At 52.1% G+C, this 16,580-nt stretch overlaps 1 protein-coding gene across 1 annotated transcript in view; it reads right to left on the bottom strand.

The window, feature by feature from the left end:
- The window catches only part of PTK2B (protein tyrosine kinase 2 beta), a 54,250-nt gene that overhangs the window by 20,494 nt on the left and 17,176 nt on the right, over positions 1-16,580 (bottom strand). Inside the window, exons 2-11 of the mRNA XM_039711918.1 lie at positions 14,609-14,886; positions 13,063-13,241; positions 8,950-9,037; positions 7,575-7,654; positions 5,642-5,704; positions 4,837-4,891; positions 3,020-3,160; positions 1,034-1,108; positions 837-938; positions 128-245 (exon numbers count right to left, since the gene is read on the bottom strand). Coding sequence (XP_039567852.1) covers positions 128-245; positions 837-938; positions 1,034-1,108; positions 3,020-3,160; positions 4,837-4,891; positions 5,642-5,704; positions 7,575-7,654; positions 8,950-9,037; positions 13,063-13,241; positions 14,609-14,886 — 1,179 coding nt within the window. The remainder of the gene's footprint in view (positions 1-127; positions 246-836; positions 939-1,033; positions 1,109-3,019; positions 3,161-4,836; positions 4,892-5,641; positions 5,705-7,574; positions 7,655-8,949; positions 9,038-13,062; positions 13,242-14,608; positions 14,887-16,580) is intronic.

Here is a 16,580-nt window from a genome sequence, read left to right as displayed (position 1 = left end):
CATTATCCCATCCCATCCCATCCCATTATCCCATCCCATCCCATCCCATCCCATCCCATCCCATCCCATCCCACGGATCCCCCTATCCCACAATCCCATTATCCCAGCCGGCCGGCGGCGTTCCCACCTTTCCCGGGGAAGGCGATCAGCGAGGCCTCGGAGCCGCCCTGCAGCCGGCAGTATCCGTCGATGAGGTCGGCCATGTTCTCCGCCTCGGCCAGCGACGGCGTCTTGATGGCCAGCGACTTGGGAATGCCGGGATGCGGGGTGGGATCGGGGCACCCCCTTCTGCCCGCTCCGCCCGCCATCCCAAAACCCCCCTTCCCAGAATTCCCACACAGCCGGGACAACGCCAAAGCGGGAAAAGGTGGGAACGCGGATGTGGGATATGGGATATGGGATGTGGGATATGGGATAGGGGATATGGGATATGGGATATGGGATAGGGGATATGGGATATGGGATATGGGATAGGGGATATGGGATATGGGATATGGGATAGGGGATATGGGATATGGGATATGGGATAGGGGATATGGGATATGGGATATGGGATAGGGGATATGGGATATGGGATATGGGATAGGGGATATGGGATATGGGATATGGGATAGGGGATATGGGATATGGGATATGGGATAGGGGATATGGGATATGGGATATGGGATAGGGGATATGGGATATGGGATATGGGATAGGGGATATGGGATATGGGATATGGGATATGAGATATGGGATAGGGAATATGGGATATGGGATAGGGCATATGGGATATAGGGTACACAATATGGGATATGGGACATGGCATTCCCAGGAATTCTCTCCCAGCTCCTCACCTGGGGCGTCCCGCTGAGCCCCAGCTGCAGCAGAGCCTGGCCGTCCTCCGCTGCGGAGCACCGGATGGATTTGATATCCCGGAATTCCGCCAGGCAGGTGGGCTGGGAAGGGGGAATCCATCGGGAATTCCATCCGTGGTAGGCTTCACCACCAACCCCGAAGCGGGAGTTCCCAGTTCCCGGCCCGCAATTCCCACCTTGGTGTCCTTGCTGGTCACCTGGCGGATGCCCTTGGGGCCGATGACCAGGTCCACGGTGATGTTCCATCCTTGCTGGGGGCAGCAGGAGCAGCCGGGGATTTGGGATGAGGGCCATGCCAAGGGTCAGGTCCCATCCCATCCCATCGCCATAAAATCCCAACGTCATCCTCATCCCATCTCCACCTTGCTCCGCTCCATTATGTCGCCGTCCCCCATGTCCGTTCCAAGTGCATCCCATCCCATCCCATCTTGTATCCCATCCCATCCCATGCCATCCCCTCCCATCCCATTCCCACCTAACTCCACCCCACCTCATCCCATATCCCCTATCCTGTATCCCATACCCTGTATTCCATATCCCATGTTGCATATCCCATGTCCCGTATCCCACATCCCTTATCCCCTCTCCCCTATCCCCTACCCCATATCCCATATCCTGTATCCTGCATCCTGAATCCCGTATTCCATATTCCCTGTCCTGTACCTCCTATCCCATATCCCCCCTCCCCTATCCCATATCCCCTGTCCCACATCTCCTATCCCATATCCCCTATCCCATATCCCCCTCCCCCATCCCATATCCCATATCCCCTGTCCCATATCCCATACCCCATATCCCATACCCTGTATCCCCCATCTTGATCCCATCCCATCCCATCCCATCCCATCCCATCCCATCCCATCCCATCCCATCCCATCCCATCCCATCCCATTCCCACCTAACTCCACCCCACCTCATCCCATATCCCCTATCCTGTATCCCATACCCTGTATTCCATATCCCATGTTGCATATCCCATGTCCCGTATCCCACATCCCTTATCCCCTCTCCCATATCCCCTATCCCATATCCCATATCCTGTATCCTGCATCCTGAATCCCATATTCCATATTCCCTATCCTGTATCTCCTATCCCATATACCCTATCCCCTATCCCATATCCCCCCTCCCACATCCCCTATCCCATATCCCATATCCCCTGTCCCATATCCCCTATCCCATATCCCATACCCTGTATCCCCCATCTTGAATCCCATATCCTATATCCCGTATCCCACATCCCATATTCTGTATCCCCTATCCCCCATCCCAAATCCCGTATCCTGTACCCCATATCCCATATCCTGTATCCCAAATCCCATACCCCACATCCCATATCCTGTATCCCATATTCCCTATCCCCTGTCCCCTATCCCAAATCCCATACCCCATATCCTGTATCCCCTATCTTGAATCCCGTATCCCATATCCTGAATCCTATATCCCCTATCCCCTCCTCTGTATGCCCCATCCTGAATCTTACATTCCATATCCCACATCCCCCATCCCATATCCCCTATCCCAACTCCCGTATCCCCTATCCCATATCCCATACCCTGTATCCCCCATCTTGAATCCCATATCCCGTATCCCCTATCCCCTATCCCATATCCCATATCCCGTATCCCCTATCCCCTATCCCATATCCCATATCCTGTATCCCCTATCTTGAATCCCGTATCCCATATCCTGAATCCTATATCCCCTATCCCCTATCCCATATCCCATATCCCATATCCCCTGTCCCAAACCTCTATTGCATGTCCTGTATCCCCATCTTGAATCCCATATCCCGTATCCCACATCCCATATCTCATATCTCCAACCCCCCATCCCAAATCCCATATCCCATATCCTGTATCCCAAATCCCATATCCCATATCCCGTATCCCCTATCCCCCATCCCAAATCCCGTATCCCCCATTCCCATATCTCCTCTCCCATAACCCACATCCCATATCCCCTATCCCCCATCTGTAATCCCATATCCCATATCCCGTCACCACATCCCACATCCCATATCCCCTATCCCCCATCCCAAATCCCGTGTCCCCCATTCCCGTATCTCCTCTCCCATAACCCACATCCCATACCCTGCACCCCGACCCCGAATCCCGTATCCCCGAATCCCGCGTCCCGTCTCCCTGGTCGCGGTGACGCACAGCGAGCTGGCAGCGGAAGCTCTCCTGGTCGATGGGGGCGAAGGAGGCCAGGGTGTGCAGGAATTTCAGGATGCACTCCTCCTCCCGCAGCAGCGCGTACTGCTGGAACGTCTGCTGGATCATCTTCCGCAGCTGCCGCGGCTGCCGGGACAGCGCCGGCGTCGGGACACGGGAACGCCGGGATCGGGGTGGTGTGGAGTATGGGAACGCCGGGATCGGGGTGGTGTGGGGTACGGGAATGCCGGGATCGGGGTGGTGTGGGGTACGGGAACACCGGGATCGGGGTGGTGTGGGGTACGGGAACACCGGGATCGGGGTGGTGTGGGGTACGGGATCGCTGGGATCAGGGCCGCATGGGGTACAGGAACACCGGGATGGGGGTGGTATTGGATATAGGAACAGGGCATTGGATATGGAAACATCGGGATTGGGGTGGCGTGGGGTATGGGAATGCTGGGATCGGGGTGGTGTGGGGTACGGGAACGCCAGGATCGGGGTGGTGTGGGGTATGGGAATGCCGGGATCGGGGTGGTGTGGGGTACGGGAATGCCGGGATCGGGGCGGCATCGGGTTCGGGAATGCCGGGATTGGGGTGGAATTGGGTACGGGAATGCTGGGATTGGGGTGGTGTGGGGTACAGGAACACCAGGATCAGGGCGGCATCAGGCACGGGAATGCCGGGATCAGGATGGCATGGGGTACAGGAACAGTAGGATTGGGGCGGCATCAGGTATGGTAACACCGGGATCAGGGCGGGGTGGCGTATGGGAACACCGGGATCAGGTCGGCATTGGGTATGGGAACAGGGCATTGGATATGGGAACAGTGGGATGGATGAGGCATCAGGTATGGGAACGGGGCATTGGATATGGGAACCGTGGGATGGACGTGGTGTTGGATACGGGAAGAGTGGGATGGAGGCGGTGTTAGATATGGGAACGCTGGGATGGACACAGTGTTGGATATGGGAACAGCGGGAAGGACACGGTGTAGGATATGGGAACACCGGGATGGACGCGGTGTTGGATATGGGAACGCTGGGATGGACACAGTGTTGGATATGGGAACAGCGGGAAGGACACGGTGTTGTATATGGGAACGCTGGGATGGACACAGTGTTGGATATGGGAACAGCGGGATGGAGGCGGTGTTGGATATGGGAACACTGGGATGGGGACAGTATTGGATACAGGAACAGGGTGTTGGATATGGGAACACCGGGATGGGAGTGGACACGTGGGGTGGGCATAGGGACACAGGGACAGACAGGGAAACACAGGGACACGGGCACACAGACACACGGACACGCACGGACACACAGACACACAGGGACACATGGACACACAGGGACACACAGGGACACACGACACACACGGGGACACGGACACACAGGGACACGGACACACACAGGCACACACGGACACACGACACAGGGACACACAGGGACACACGGACACACACAGGCACACACGGACACACGACACAGGGACACACAGGGACACATGGACACACACAGGCATACATGGACACACGACACACACAGGGACACACAGGGACACACGGACACACACAGGGACACGGACACACAGGGACACACGGACACACAGACCATGGACACACAGGGACACAAAGACCACGGACACACACGGACACACGGACACACACGGGCACACACGGACATAGGGACACACAGGGACACAGGGACATACAGACCACGGACACACAGACACATGGAAACATGGACACGTGGGCACACACAGGGGTGGTCACACGTGCCCCCAGGTGCCACACCTGTGCCACCCCCAGGTGTCCCTCACCTTCAGGTTCTCCTGCATCTGGCTGGGGAAGAACAGGTCCAGCCCCACCTCCTTCCTGCAAGGAGCAGAGAATCCCGGGAATGTCAGCGGGAATTCCCACCCCAGGCAGGAGGGGACGGGGGCTGAGGGTGACCGGGAATTCCGGAGAAAGGATGGCTCCGGTCTTCCTCTTCAGGGATGAGGAGGATGAGGAGATGAGGGAGGATGAGGAGGAAGAGGAGGAAGAGGAGCTCTGGGTGAACATGGAGATGTGGGAAGATGAGGAGGATGAGGAGGATGAGGGAGGATGAGGAGGATGAGGAGGAAGATGAGGGAGGATGAGGAGCTACAGGAGGATGAGGAGATACTGGAGAACATGGAGATGTGGGAAGATGAGGAGGATGAGGAGATGAGGGAGGATGAGGATGATGAGGAGGAAGATGAGGGAGGATGAGGAGCTACAGGAGGATGAGGAGATATGGGAGAACATGGAGATGTGGGAAGATGAAGAGGATGAAGAGCCATGGGAGGATGAGGAGCTGCAGGAGGATGAGGAAGATGAGGAGGATGAAGATGAGGAGGATGAGGAAGATGAGGAGTTGTAGAAGGATGATGAAGATAAGGAGGATGAGGAAGGTGAGGAGGATGAGGAGCTGCAGGAGGATGAGGAAGATAAGGAGGATGATGAAGATGAGGAGGATGAAGAGCTGCAGGAGGATGATGAAATGAGGAGGATGATGAAGATTATGAAGATGAGGAGGATGAGGATGATGATGAGGATGAGGAAGGCCCTCAGCATGCCCCCAGCCCCCGGGGCTGCACTCACTCCAGCAACTCGAAGTTGGATTTCTTGTCCAGCGCGTTCTGGGGCATGTCCTTGTAGAACCTCCTGCGGGACAGGGACAGGGACACCAGCTTGTCACACGCCACCACGGCACCATGGCCCCGCGTCCCTCATGTCCCCATGTCCCCACATCCCACATATCCCTCATCCCTCCATGTCCCCATGTCCCCTATGTCCCCATGTCCCTCCATGTCACCGTGGCCCTGTGCCCCTCCATGTCCCCCATGTCCCTCCATGTCACCATGGCCCTGTGCCCCTCCATGTCCCCCATGTCCCTCCACATCCCTCCATGTCCCCCTGTCCCCCATGTCCCCATATCCCTCCATGTCCCCATGTCCTTCCATGTCCTCACATCCCCCATGTCTCTCCATGTTCCTCATGTCCCCATGTCCCTCCACGTCCCCCATATCCCTCCATGTCCCCCTTGTCTCCATATTCCCCATCCCTCCATGTCCCCGTGTCCCTCCATGTCCCACCATGCCCCTCCATGTCCCCATGTCCCCACATCCCCCACGTCCCAATGCCCCTCCAAGTCCCTCCATGTCCCCCATGTCCCCATGAGCCCCATGACCCCATGTCCCCATGTCCCTCCATGTCCCCATGCCCCTCCATATCCCTCCATGTCCCTCCACATCCCTCCATGTCCCCCTGTCCCCCATGTCCCCATATCCCTCCATGTCCCCATGTCCTTCCATGTCCTCACATCCCCCATGTCCCTCCGTGTCCCCATGCCCCTCCATGTCCCTCCATGTTCCCCAAGTCCCTCCATGTCCCCCATGTCCCCCAGGTCCTCCTGCCACCTCCAAAAGATCTGGAACTTCCCTCCCCATTCCCACAAGGACAGAAGGACACAGGTTTACGGGGAGACATGGGGACAGGGGACACAGGGACACATGGACACAGGGACACAAGGACAGAAGGACACAGGTTTACGGGGAGACATGGGGACATGGGGAACAGGGGGACATGAGGAACAAGGGGACAAGGGACACAGGGACAGAAGACACAGGGACACAAGGACAGAAGGACACAGGTTCTCAGGGAGACGTGGGGACATGGGGAACAGGGGGACATGAGGAACAAGGGGACAAGGGACACAGGGACAGGGGACACAGGGACAGAAGGACACATGTTCACAAGGAGACTTGGGGACAAGGGACACAGGGACAGGGGACACAGAGGACACAAAGACACAGGGACAGTGGGACGCATGGGGACAAAGGGACACATGGGGACAAAGGGGACACCAGGGGACAGCCATACCTGCGCTCGAGGCAGCCCAGCTGCAGCGCCACGGACACAAGGGACACGGGGACAAAATGACACAAAGACACAAGGGGCAGGGGACACCGGGACACCAGGGGACAGTAGGGGACAGCAGGGACAGAAGGACAGAAGGACACAGGTTCTCAGGGAGACGTGGGGACATGGGGAACAGGGGGACATGAGGAACAAGGGGACAAGGGACACAGGGACAGGGGACACAGGGACAGAAGGACACATGTTCACAAGGAGACTTGGGGACAAGGGACACAGGGACAGGGGACACAGAGGACACAAAGACACAGGGACAGTGGGACGCATGGGGACAAAGGGACACATGGGGACAAAGGGGACACCAGGGGACACAGGGGACAGCCGTACCTGCGCTCGAGGCAGCCCAGTTGCAGCGCCACGGACACAAGGGACACAGGGACAAAATGACACAAAGACACAAGGGCCAGGGGACACCGGGACACCAGGGGACACAGGGGACAGCCGTACCTGCGCTCGAGGCAGCCCAGTTGCAGCGCCACGGACACAAGGGACACAGGGACAAAATGACACAAAGACACAAGGGCCAGGGGACACCAGGGGACAGTAGGGGACAGCAGGGGACACAGGGGACAGGAGGGGACACAGGGGACAGCCGTACCTGAGCTCGAGGCAGCCCAGCTGCAGCGCCATGCCCTCGCTGACCTTGCTGGCGTAGCTCTGCATGTACTCGCTGCGGAGCTGGGGGACAGCGCGTCACCGCGGGGACACCATGGGGACAGCGGGGACAGCGGGGACACCCAGGGACACCCAGGGACGGCGCGTCACCACGGGGACAGTGGGGACACCCAGGACACCCAGGGACAGTGTGTCACCGTGGGGACAGCGGGGACAGCGGGGACACCCAGGGACAGTGTGTCACCGTGGGGACAGCGGGGACAGCGGGGACACCCAGGGACACCCAGGGACACCCAGGGACAGCGCATCACCACAGGGACAGTGGGGACACCCAGGACACCCAGGGACAGCGCGTCACCGCGGGGACAGTGGGGGACAGCGGGGACACCCAGGGACAGCGCATCACCGCGGGGACAGTGGGGACACCCAGGACACCCAGGGACAGTGTGTCACCGTGGGGACAGCAGGGACAGCGGGGACACCGGGGGACACCCAGGGACAGTGCATCACCGTGGGGACACCATGGGCGACAATGGGGACAGCGGGGACACCCGAGGACAGCCAGGGACAGTGCGTCACCGCAGGGACAGCGGGGACACCCGGGGACAGCGGGGACAATGGGGACACCCAGGAACAGCGCGTCACCACGGGGACAACAGGGACAACGGGGGACAACAGGGACAGTGGGGACACCCAGGGACACCCAGGGACAGCATGTCACTGCGGGGACAGCGGGGACAATGGGGACACCCAGGGACAGGGAGTCACCGCGGGAACAGTGGGGACAGCAGGGACACCCGGGGACAGCGGGGACATGGTGGGGACACTGGGGACAGCAGGGGACATCCAAGGACAGCGTGTCACCGCTGGAACAGCGGGGGGACAATGAGGACACCTGGGGACAGCAGGGACACCCACAACACCCAGGGACAGCGCAGGGGACAATGGGGACACCCGGGGACAGCGCGTCACCGCGGGGACACCGGGGACAGCAGGGACACCCGGGGACAGCGGGGGCAGGGTGTCACCACGGGGACACCAGAGACAGCAGGGGGCAGCAGGGGATGGTGACAGGGAATGGTGACAGGGCACAGTGGCAGGGGACAGTGACAGGGACGGTCACAGGGGATGGTGGCACTGCCCAACCTGCCCCCCATCCCTGGATGTCCCTGGATGTCCCTGGGCATCCCTGGATGTCCCTGGATATCCCTGGACATCCCCAAATGTCCTTGGATGTCCCTGCATGTCCCCACTGCCCATTCCCAGCAGCGGGATGGCGCCACCACCGCCACCCCAAGGTGACAAATCCTTGGAACCTTGGGAATTCCGGGAATTCCGGGAATTTGGGGGGTCCAGACCTGCTGGTAGAAGTAGAGCAGCGTGGTCCTGTCCTCCTGGAAACTCTCCATGAAATCCTCCGGCAGGTAGCGGATCTGCAGGTCGTACCTGGAGACACCCAGCGAACAGCCACGGGTTTGCCAGATTTTTAAGGCAATTAACCTCATTAACATAAACACGCCCTCGTATCCAAATAAGCCAAAATCATCTTCTGTCAAAATGCCATTTTCCATTAATACATAACCAATAATTGACCAACCCTCTGAAGTTTCCATTTTGAAGACATGTATCTAGAAATTATCTCTACTGTCTATAAGGATATGTTTATGGTAATGAGGTTAATTGCCTCAAATTTTTAAGGCAATTAGCCTCATTACCATAAACATGCCCTCATAGCCAAAAAGCCAAATGCATCTTCTGTCAAAATGCCATTTTCCATTGATACGTACCCAATAATCAACCAACTCTCTGAATTTTCCATTTTGAAGACAAGTATCTGGAAATTAGCTCTACTGCCCCATTTTTAAAAAATTTTTTAAGGCAATTAGCCTCATTACCATAAACACGCCCTCGTAGCCAAATAAGCCAAAATCATCTCCTGTCAAAATGCCATTTTCCATTAATACATAACCAATAATCAACCAGCTCTCTGAAGTTTCCATTTTGAAGACATGTATCTAGAAATTATCTCTTCTGCCGCATTTTTAAAAAATTTTTAAGGCAATTAACCTCATTACTATCAACACGCCCTTCTAATCAAAATGCCAAATGCATCTTTGGTCAAAATGCCATTTTCCATTGATAAGTAACCAATAATCAACCAACTCTCTGAAGTTTCCATTTTTAAGACAAGTATCGGAAAATTATCTCCACAATCCCAATTTTTAAGGCAATTGACCTCACTACTGTAAATACACTCCTATAGCCAAAAAGCCAAATGCATCTTCTGTCAAAATGCCATTTTCCATTGATACGTAATCAATAATAAACCAACTCTCTGAAGTTTCCATTTTGAAGACAAGTATCTGGAAATTATCTCTACTTTCCCACTTTTTTCCAAATTTTTAAGACAATTGACCTTATTACCATAAACACACCCATATAGACAGTGGAGATAATTTCCTTATAGCCAAATAAGCCAAATGCATCTTCTGTCAAAATGCCATTTTCCATTGATACGTAACCAATAATCGACCAGCTCTCTGAACTTTTCATTTTGAAGACAAGTATCTGGAAATTATCTCAATTGTCTATAAGGGCGTGTTTATGGTAATGAGGTTAATTGCCTCAAATTTTTTAAGACAATTAACCTCATTACCATAAACACGCCCTTCTAATCAAAATGCCAAATGCATCTTTGGTCAAAATGCCATTTTCCATTGATAAGTAACCAATAATCAACCAACTCTCTGAAGTTTCCATTTTGAAGACAAGTATCTGGAAATTATCTCAATTGTCTATAAGGGCGTGTTTATGGTAATGAGGCTAATTGCCTCAAATTTTTAAGGCAATTAATCTTATTACTATAAACACGCCCTTATAGACAATTGAGATAATTTCCAGATACTTGTCTTCAAAATGGAAACTTCAGAGAGTTGGTTGATTATTGGGTACGTATCAATGGAAAATGGCATTTTGACCAAAGATGCATTTGGCTTTTTGGCTATGAGGGCATGTTTATGGTAATGAGGCTAATTGCCTCAAATTTTTAAGGCAATTAATCTTATTACTATAAACACGCCCTTATAGACAATTGAGATAATTTCCAGATACTTGTCTTCAAAATGGAAACTTCAGAGAGTTGGTTGATTATTGGGTACGTATCAATGGAAAATGGCATTTTGACCAAAGATGCATTTGGCTTTTTGGCTATGAGGGCATGTTTATGGTAATGAGGCTAATTGCCTCAAATTTTTAAGGCAATTAATCTTATTACTATAAACACGCCCTTATAGACAATTGAGATAATTTCCAGATACTTGTCTTCAAAATGGAAACTTCAGAGAGTTGGTTGATTATTGGGTACGTATCAATGGAAAATGGCATTTTGACCAAAGATGCATTTGGCTTTTTGGCTATGAGGGCATGTTTATGGTAATGAGGCTAATTGCCTCAAATTTTTAAGGCAATTAATCTTATTACTATAAACACGCCCTTATAGACAATTGAGATAATTTCCAGATACTTGTCTTCAAAATGGAAACTTCAGAGAGTTGGTTGATTATTGGGTACGTATCAATGGAAAATGGCATTTTGACCAAAGATGCATTTGGCTTTTTGGCTATGAGGGCATGTTTATGGTAATGAGGCTAATTGCCTCAAATTTTTAAGGCAATTAATCTTATTACTATAAACACGCCCTTATAGACAATTGAGATAATTTCCAGATACTTGTCTTCAAAATGGAAACTTCAGAGAGTTGGTTGATTATTGGGTACGTATCAATGGAAAATGGCATTTTGACCAAAGATGCATTTGGCTTTTTGGCTATGAGGGCATGTTTATGGTAATGAGGCTAATTGCCTCAAATTTTTAAGGCAATTAATCTTATTACTATAAACACGCCCTTATAGACAATTGAGATAATTTCCAGATACTTGTCTTCAAAATGGAAACTTCAGAGAGTTGGTTGATTATTGGGTACGTATCAATGGAAAATGGCATTTTGACCAAAGATGCATTTGGCTTTTTGGCTATGAGGGCATGTTTATGGTAATGAGGCTAATTGCCTCAAATTTTTAAGGCAATTAACCTCATTACTATCAACACGCCCTTCTAATCAAAATGCCAAATGCATCTTTAGTCAAAATGCCATTTTCCATTGATACGTAATCAATAATCAACCAACTCTCTGAAGCTTTCATTTAGAAGACAAGTATCTGGAAATTATCTCAATTGTCTATAAGGGCGTGTTTATGGTAATAAGATTAATTGCCTTAAAAATTTGACAAGTATCTGGAAATTATCTCTACTGCCCCATTTTTTACATTTTTTTTAAGGCAATTAGCCTCATTACCATAAACACGCCCTCATAGCCATAAAGCCAAATTAATCTCCTGTCAAAATGCCATTTTCCATTAATACATAACCAATAATCGACCAACCCTCTGAAGTTTTCATTTTGAAGACAAGTATCTGGAAACGATTTCTACTGCCCCATCGTTTTCCAATTTTTAAGGCAATTAACCTCATTACCATAAACATGCCCTCGTAGCCAAATAAGCCAAAATCATCTTCTGTTAAAATGCCATTTTCCATTGATACATAACCAATAATCAACCAGCTCTCTGAAGTTTCCATTTTGAAGAGAAGTATCTGGAAATTATCTCTTCTGCCCCATTTTTAAAAAATTTTTAAGGCAATTAACCTCATTACCATAAACACGCCCTTATAGCCAAAAAGCCAAAATTAATCTTCTGTCAAAATGCCATTTTCCATTGATATGTAACCAATAATCGACCAAGTCTATAAAGTTTTCATTGTGAAGACAAATATCTGGAAATTATCTCTACCGCCCAATTGTTTTCCAGGTTTTTAAGGCAATTAGCCTCATTACCATAAACACGCCGTTATAGCCAAAAAGCCAAATGCATCTTCTGTCAAAATGCCATTTTCCATTGATACGTAACCAATAATTGATCAACTCTTTGAAGTTTCCATTTTGAAGACAAGTATCTAGAAATTATCTCTACTGCCCCATTTTTTTAAATTTTTTTAAGGCAATTAACCTCATTACCATAAACACACCCTTATAGCCAAAAAGCCAAATGCATCTTCTGTCAAAATGCCATTTTCCATTGATACATAACCAATAATCAACCAGCTCTCTGAAGTTTCCATTTTGAAGAGAAGTATCTGGAAATTATCTCTTCTGCCCCATTTTTAAAAAATTTTTAAGGCAATTAACCTCATTACCATAAACACGCCCTTATAGCCAAAAAGCCAAAATTAATCTTCTGTCAAAATGCCATTTTCCATCGATACGTAACCAATAATCAACCAACTCTCGGAAGTTTCCATTTTGAGCACAAGCATCAGGAAATGGGATCAGCATGGCAGATGCTGATCCGTGAGGCCGCCATTCCCACTCCCGGGAATTCCGAGGGGACACGGAGAAGGGGACGATGTCCCACCTCCACTCGGCTTGCAGGTGGAGGCGCTCGTACTTCTTGTGCACCTCTCCCACGGTCAGGTGCGGGTGGAGCCAGTGGATCTCGTTGGATTTGACGTGCTTGAGGCGCAGCCCGTAGCACTGGGACAGCCGGATGTCCGGCCCGATCCGCCCGCTCACCAGGATGGAGCGGATCACCTCCTGGGAAAAAGGGGAAAAACCGGGATCCGGCGAGCGCGGGGATTGCGCGGGATCGCGGAACGGTGAGGGTGGGGAAGGGGATTAAATCGTATCCGTGATCCAAGCCGTGCTTGGATGCTGCCAGGGATTCTCTGGGAATTCCAGCCCAGCCGGGAATTCCTTCCCAAGATCCCACCATCCCAAGCTCCCCTTTCCCACTGGAAGCCATTCCCTGCCTCCTGGCCCTCCAGCCCTTGCCCAAATCCCAGCTCTCCTGGAGCCTCTGGAAAAGGCTCCAAGCATTCCCTGGATCCTTCCCTGATCCCAGTGAACATTCCCAGCTCTCCCAGCCTGGCACTGGATCCATCCCCATCCCGATTCCTCCTTGAGAAGGAATTTTGGGATCCAGGGGCTTCCCTGGGAATTTGGGAGTCCAGGAAGGGTCTCCCTTCCCTTTTCCATCTCTGAATTCCATAAAAATGCCTCGGGATGGACCCTGAGTGTCCTTGATCCCAGAATCCTGTAATGGGTGGGATGGGATCCACAGACCTTCAATCCCACAATCCTGGGGTGATCCAAGCCTTCCTTGAATGCTCCCAGGGATTCTCTGGGAATTCCAGCCCAGCCGGGAATTCCTTCCCAAGATCCCACCATCCCAAGCTCCCCTTTCCCACTGGAAGCCATTCCCTGCCTCCTGGCCCTCCAGCCCTTGCCCCAATCCCAGCTCTCCTGGAGCCCCTTTGGGATCGAGAAGCAGCTCCAAGGATTCCCTGGATCCTTGGGTGCTCCTCAAACACATGGGAAATGCAGCTGGAAGCAGACAGATCCAAGAAATCCAACCGAGAATTCCCATTCCCAGCTCCAAATTCTCAATCCCAGCCCCAAATTCCCAATCCCAGCCCTGAATTTCCAATCCCAGCTCTGAATTTCCAATCCCAGCCACAAATTCCCAATCCCAGCCCCGAATTCCCAATCCCAGCCCAGAATTCCCATTTCCAACCCCAAATTCCCAATCCCAACCCCAAATTCCCGTTCCCAGCTCCACATTCTCATTTCCAGCCCCAAATTCCAATCCCAGCCCTGAATTCCCAATCCCAGCCCCGAATTCCCAATCCCAGCCCTGAATTTCCAATCCCGGCCCAGAATTCCCAATCCTGGCCGCGAATTCCCAATCCCAGGCCCGAATTGACAATCCCAGCCCCGGATTCCCAATCTCACCTCTAGATTCCCAATCCCAGCCCCAAATTCCCAATCCCAGCCCCGAATTCCCAATCCCGGCCCAGAATTCCCAATCCCAGCCCCAAATTCCCAATCCCAGCCCCGAATTTCCAATCCCAGCCCTGAATTCCCAATCCCAGCCCCGAATTCCCAATCCCCTTCCCACCTACCCGTATCTCCGTGGCCATGGAGCACTTGACCAGCTTGAAGTTCTGGCCCAGGTTGAAGCTGTTGCTGTAGAAGCAAACCTTGAGGATCTGCGTCTCGTCCGGATCCCAGTCCTCCCGGTGATCCCAATCCCGCTGGTCCCGATCCGCCTCCGGGGTCCCCATGGCCTCCAGGGTCCCGGAGAGGCTGCGGGAGGAGCTGCTGCGGGGCCGGGCCAGGGGCTCGGGAACGGCGCTCATCCTCGGGACGCCCGGGGCGTTAGGAGAGGAGCATCCCTTCCCTGCGGGAACGGCCCGCGGGCGCGGCCGGGAGGGAAAAAAACGGGAAAGGGGGAAAACGGGAAAGGGGAAAAGGGAAATGGGGAAAGGGAGAAATGGGAAAGGGAAAGGGAAAGGGAAAGGGGAAATGGGGAAAAAACAGGGAAAGGTGAAAAGGGGAAAGGGAAAAGGGAAATGAGGAAAGGGGGAAAAGGGGGAAAAGGGGGAAAGGGAAACGGGAAAAGGGAAAAGGGGAAAAGGTAAATCAGAAAAGGGAAATGGGGAAAAGGACAGGGAAAGGGAAAGGGAAAATGGAAATGAGGAAAGGGGGGCAAGAGGGAAAAGAGGGAAAAGGGGGAAAGGGAAACGGGGCAAGGGAAAAGGGGAAAAGGTAAATCAGAAAAGGGAAATGGGGAAAAGGACAGGGAAAGGGAAAGGGAAAATGGAAATGAGGAAAGGGGGGCAAGAGGGAAAAGAGGGAAAAGGGGGAAAGGGAAACGGGGCAAGGGAAAAGGGGAAAAGGTAAATCAGAAAAGGGAAATGGGGAAAAGGACAGGGAAAGGGAAAGGGAAAATGGAAATGAGGAAAGGGGGGCAAGAGGGAAAAGAGGGAAAAGGGGGAAAGGGAAACGGGGCAAGGGAAAAGGGGAAAAGGTAAATCAGAAAAGGGAAATGGGGAAAAGGACAGGGAAAGGGAAAGGGAAAATGGAAATGAGGAAAGGGGGGCAAGAGGGAAAAGAGGGAAAAGGGGGAAAGGGAAACGGGGCAAGGGAAAAGGGGAAAAGGTAAATCAGAAAAGGGAAATGGGGAAAAGGACAGGGAAAGGGAAAGGGAAAGGGAAAATGGAAATGAGGAAAGGGGGGAAAGAGGGAAAAGAGGGAAAAGGGGGAAAGGGAAACGGGGAAAGGGAAAAGGGGAAAAGGTAAATAGGAAAAGGGAAATGGAGGGAATGGCAAAGGGAAAGGGAAAGGGAAAGGGAAATGGGGAAAGGGAAAGGGAAAGGGGAATGGGAAAGGAAAAGGGGAAAAAGGAAAAGGGAAATGGGGAAAAGGAAAAGGGGAAATGAGGGAAATGGGGAAAGGGGAAAAAGGGGGGAAGGTGGAAGGGAAAATGGGAAAAAGGGGAAAAGGGGAAAAAACAGGAAAGAGGAAAAGGGGAAAAGAGAAATTGGGAAAGGGAAAAAGGGCAGAAGTGAAGGGGAAAAGGGGAAAAGTGAAATGGGGGAAAAGTGAAAAGGGGGAAAAGGGAAACGGGGAAAAAGGGAAAGGGAAAAGGGGGACAGGGGAAAGGGGGAAAAGGGAAACGGGGAAGGCGGGAAAGGGGGAAGGGGGAAATGGAAAAGGGGGAAAGTGAAATGGGGAAAAAGGGAAACGGGGAAAATGGGAAAAGGGGAAGGGGAAAAGGGGGAAGGGAAACAGGGAAAAGGGAAAGGAGAAAATAGAAAAGGAAAAGGAGAGAGGAAAAAGGGGACAAGTGAAGGGGAAAAGGGGCAAGGGGAAAGGGAAAGGGGGCAAGGGGAAAAAGGGAAAAAGGGGGAAAAGGGGAAAAAGGGGGGAAGAGGGAAAAGAGGGATAAGGGAGAAAAAAGGGGGGAAATGGAGGAAAGGAAGACAAGGAGAGAAAAGTGGGAGGGAAACAGGGAAAAGGGAAAGGAGAAAATAGAAAAGGAAAAGGAGAGAGGAAAAAGGGGACAAGTGAAGGGGAAAAGGGGCAAGGGGA

This window comes from Passer montanus, unplaced genomic scaffold, assembly GCF_014805655.1.
Source record: "Passer montanus isolate IOZ18808 unplaced genomic scaffold, ASM1480565v1 scaffold255, whole genome shotgun sequence".
Lineage (NCBI taxonomy): Eukaryota > Metazoa > Chordata > Aves > Passeriformes > Passeridae > Passer > Passer montanus.
The sequence above is the reverse complement of the archived record's forward strand: the minus strand, read 5'-3'. Positions and strand labels throughout refer to the sequence as shown.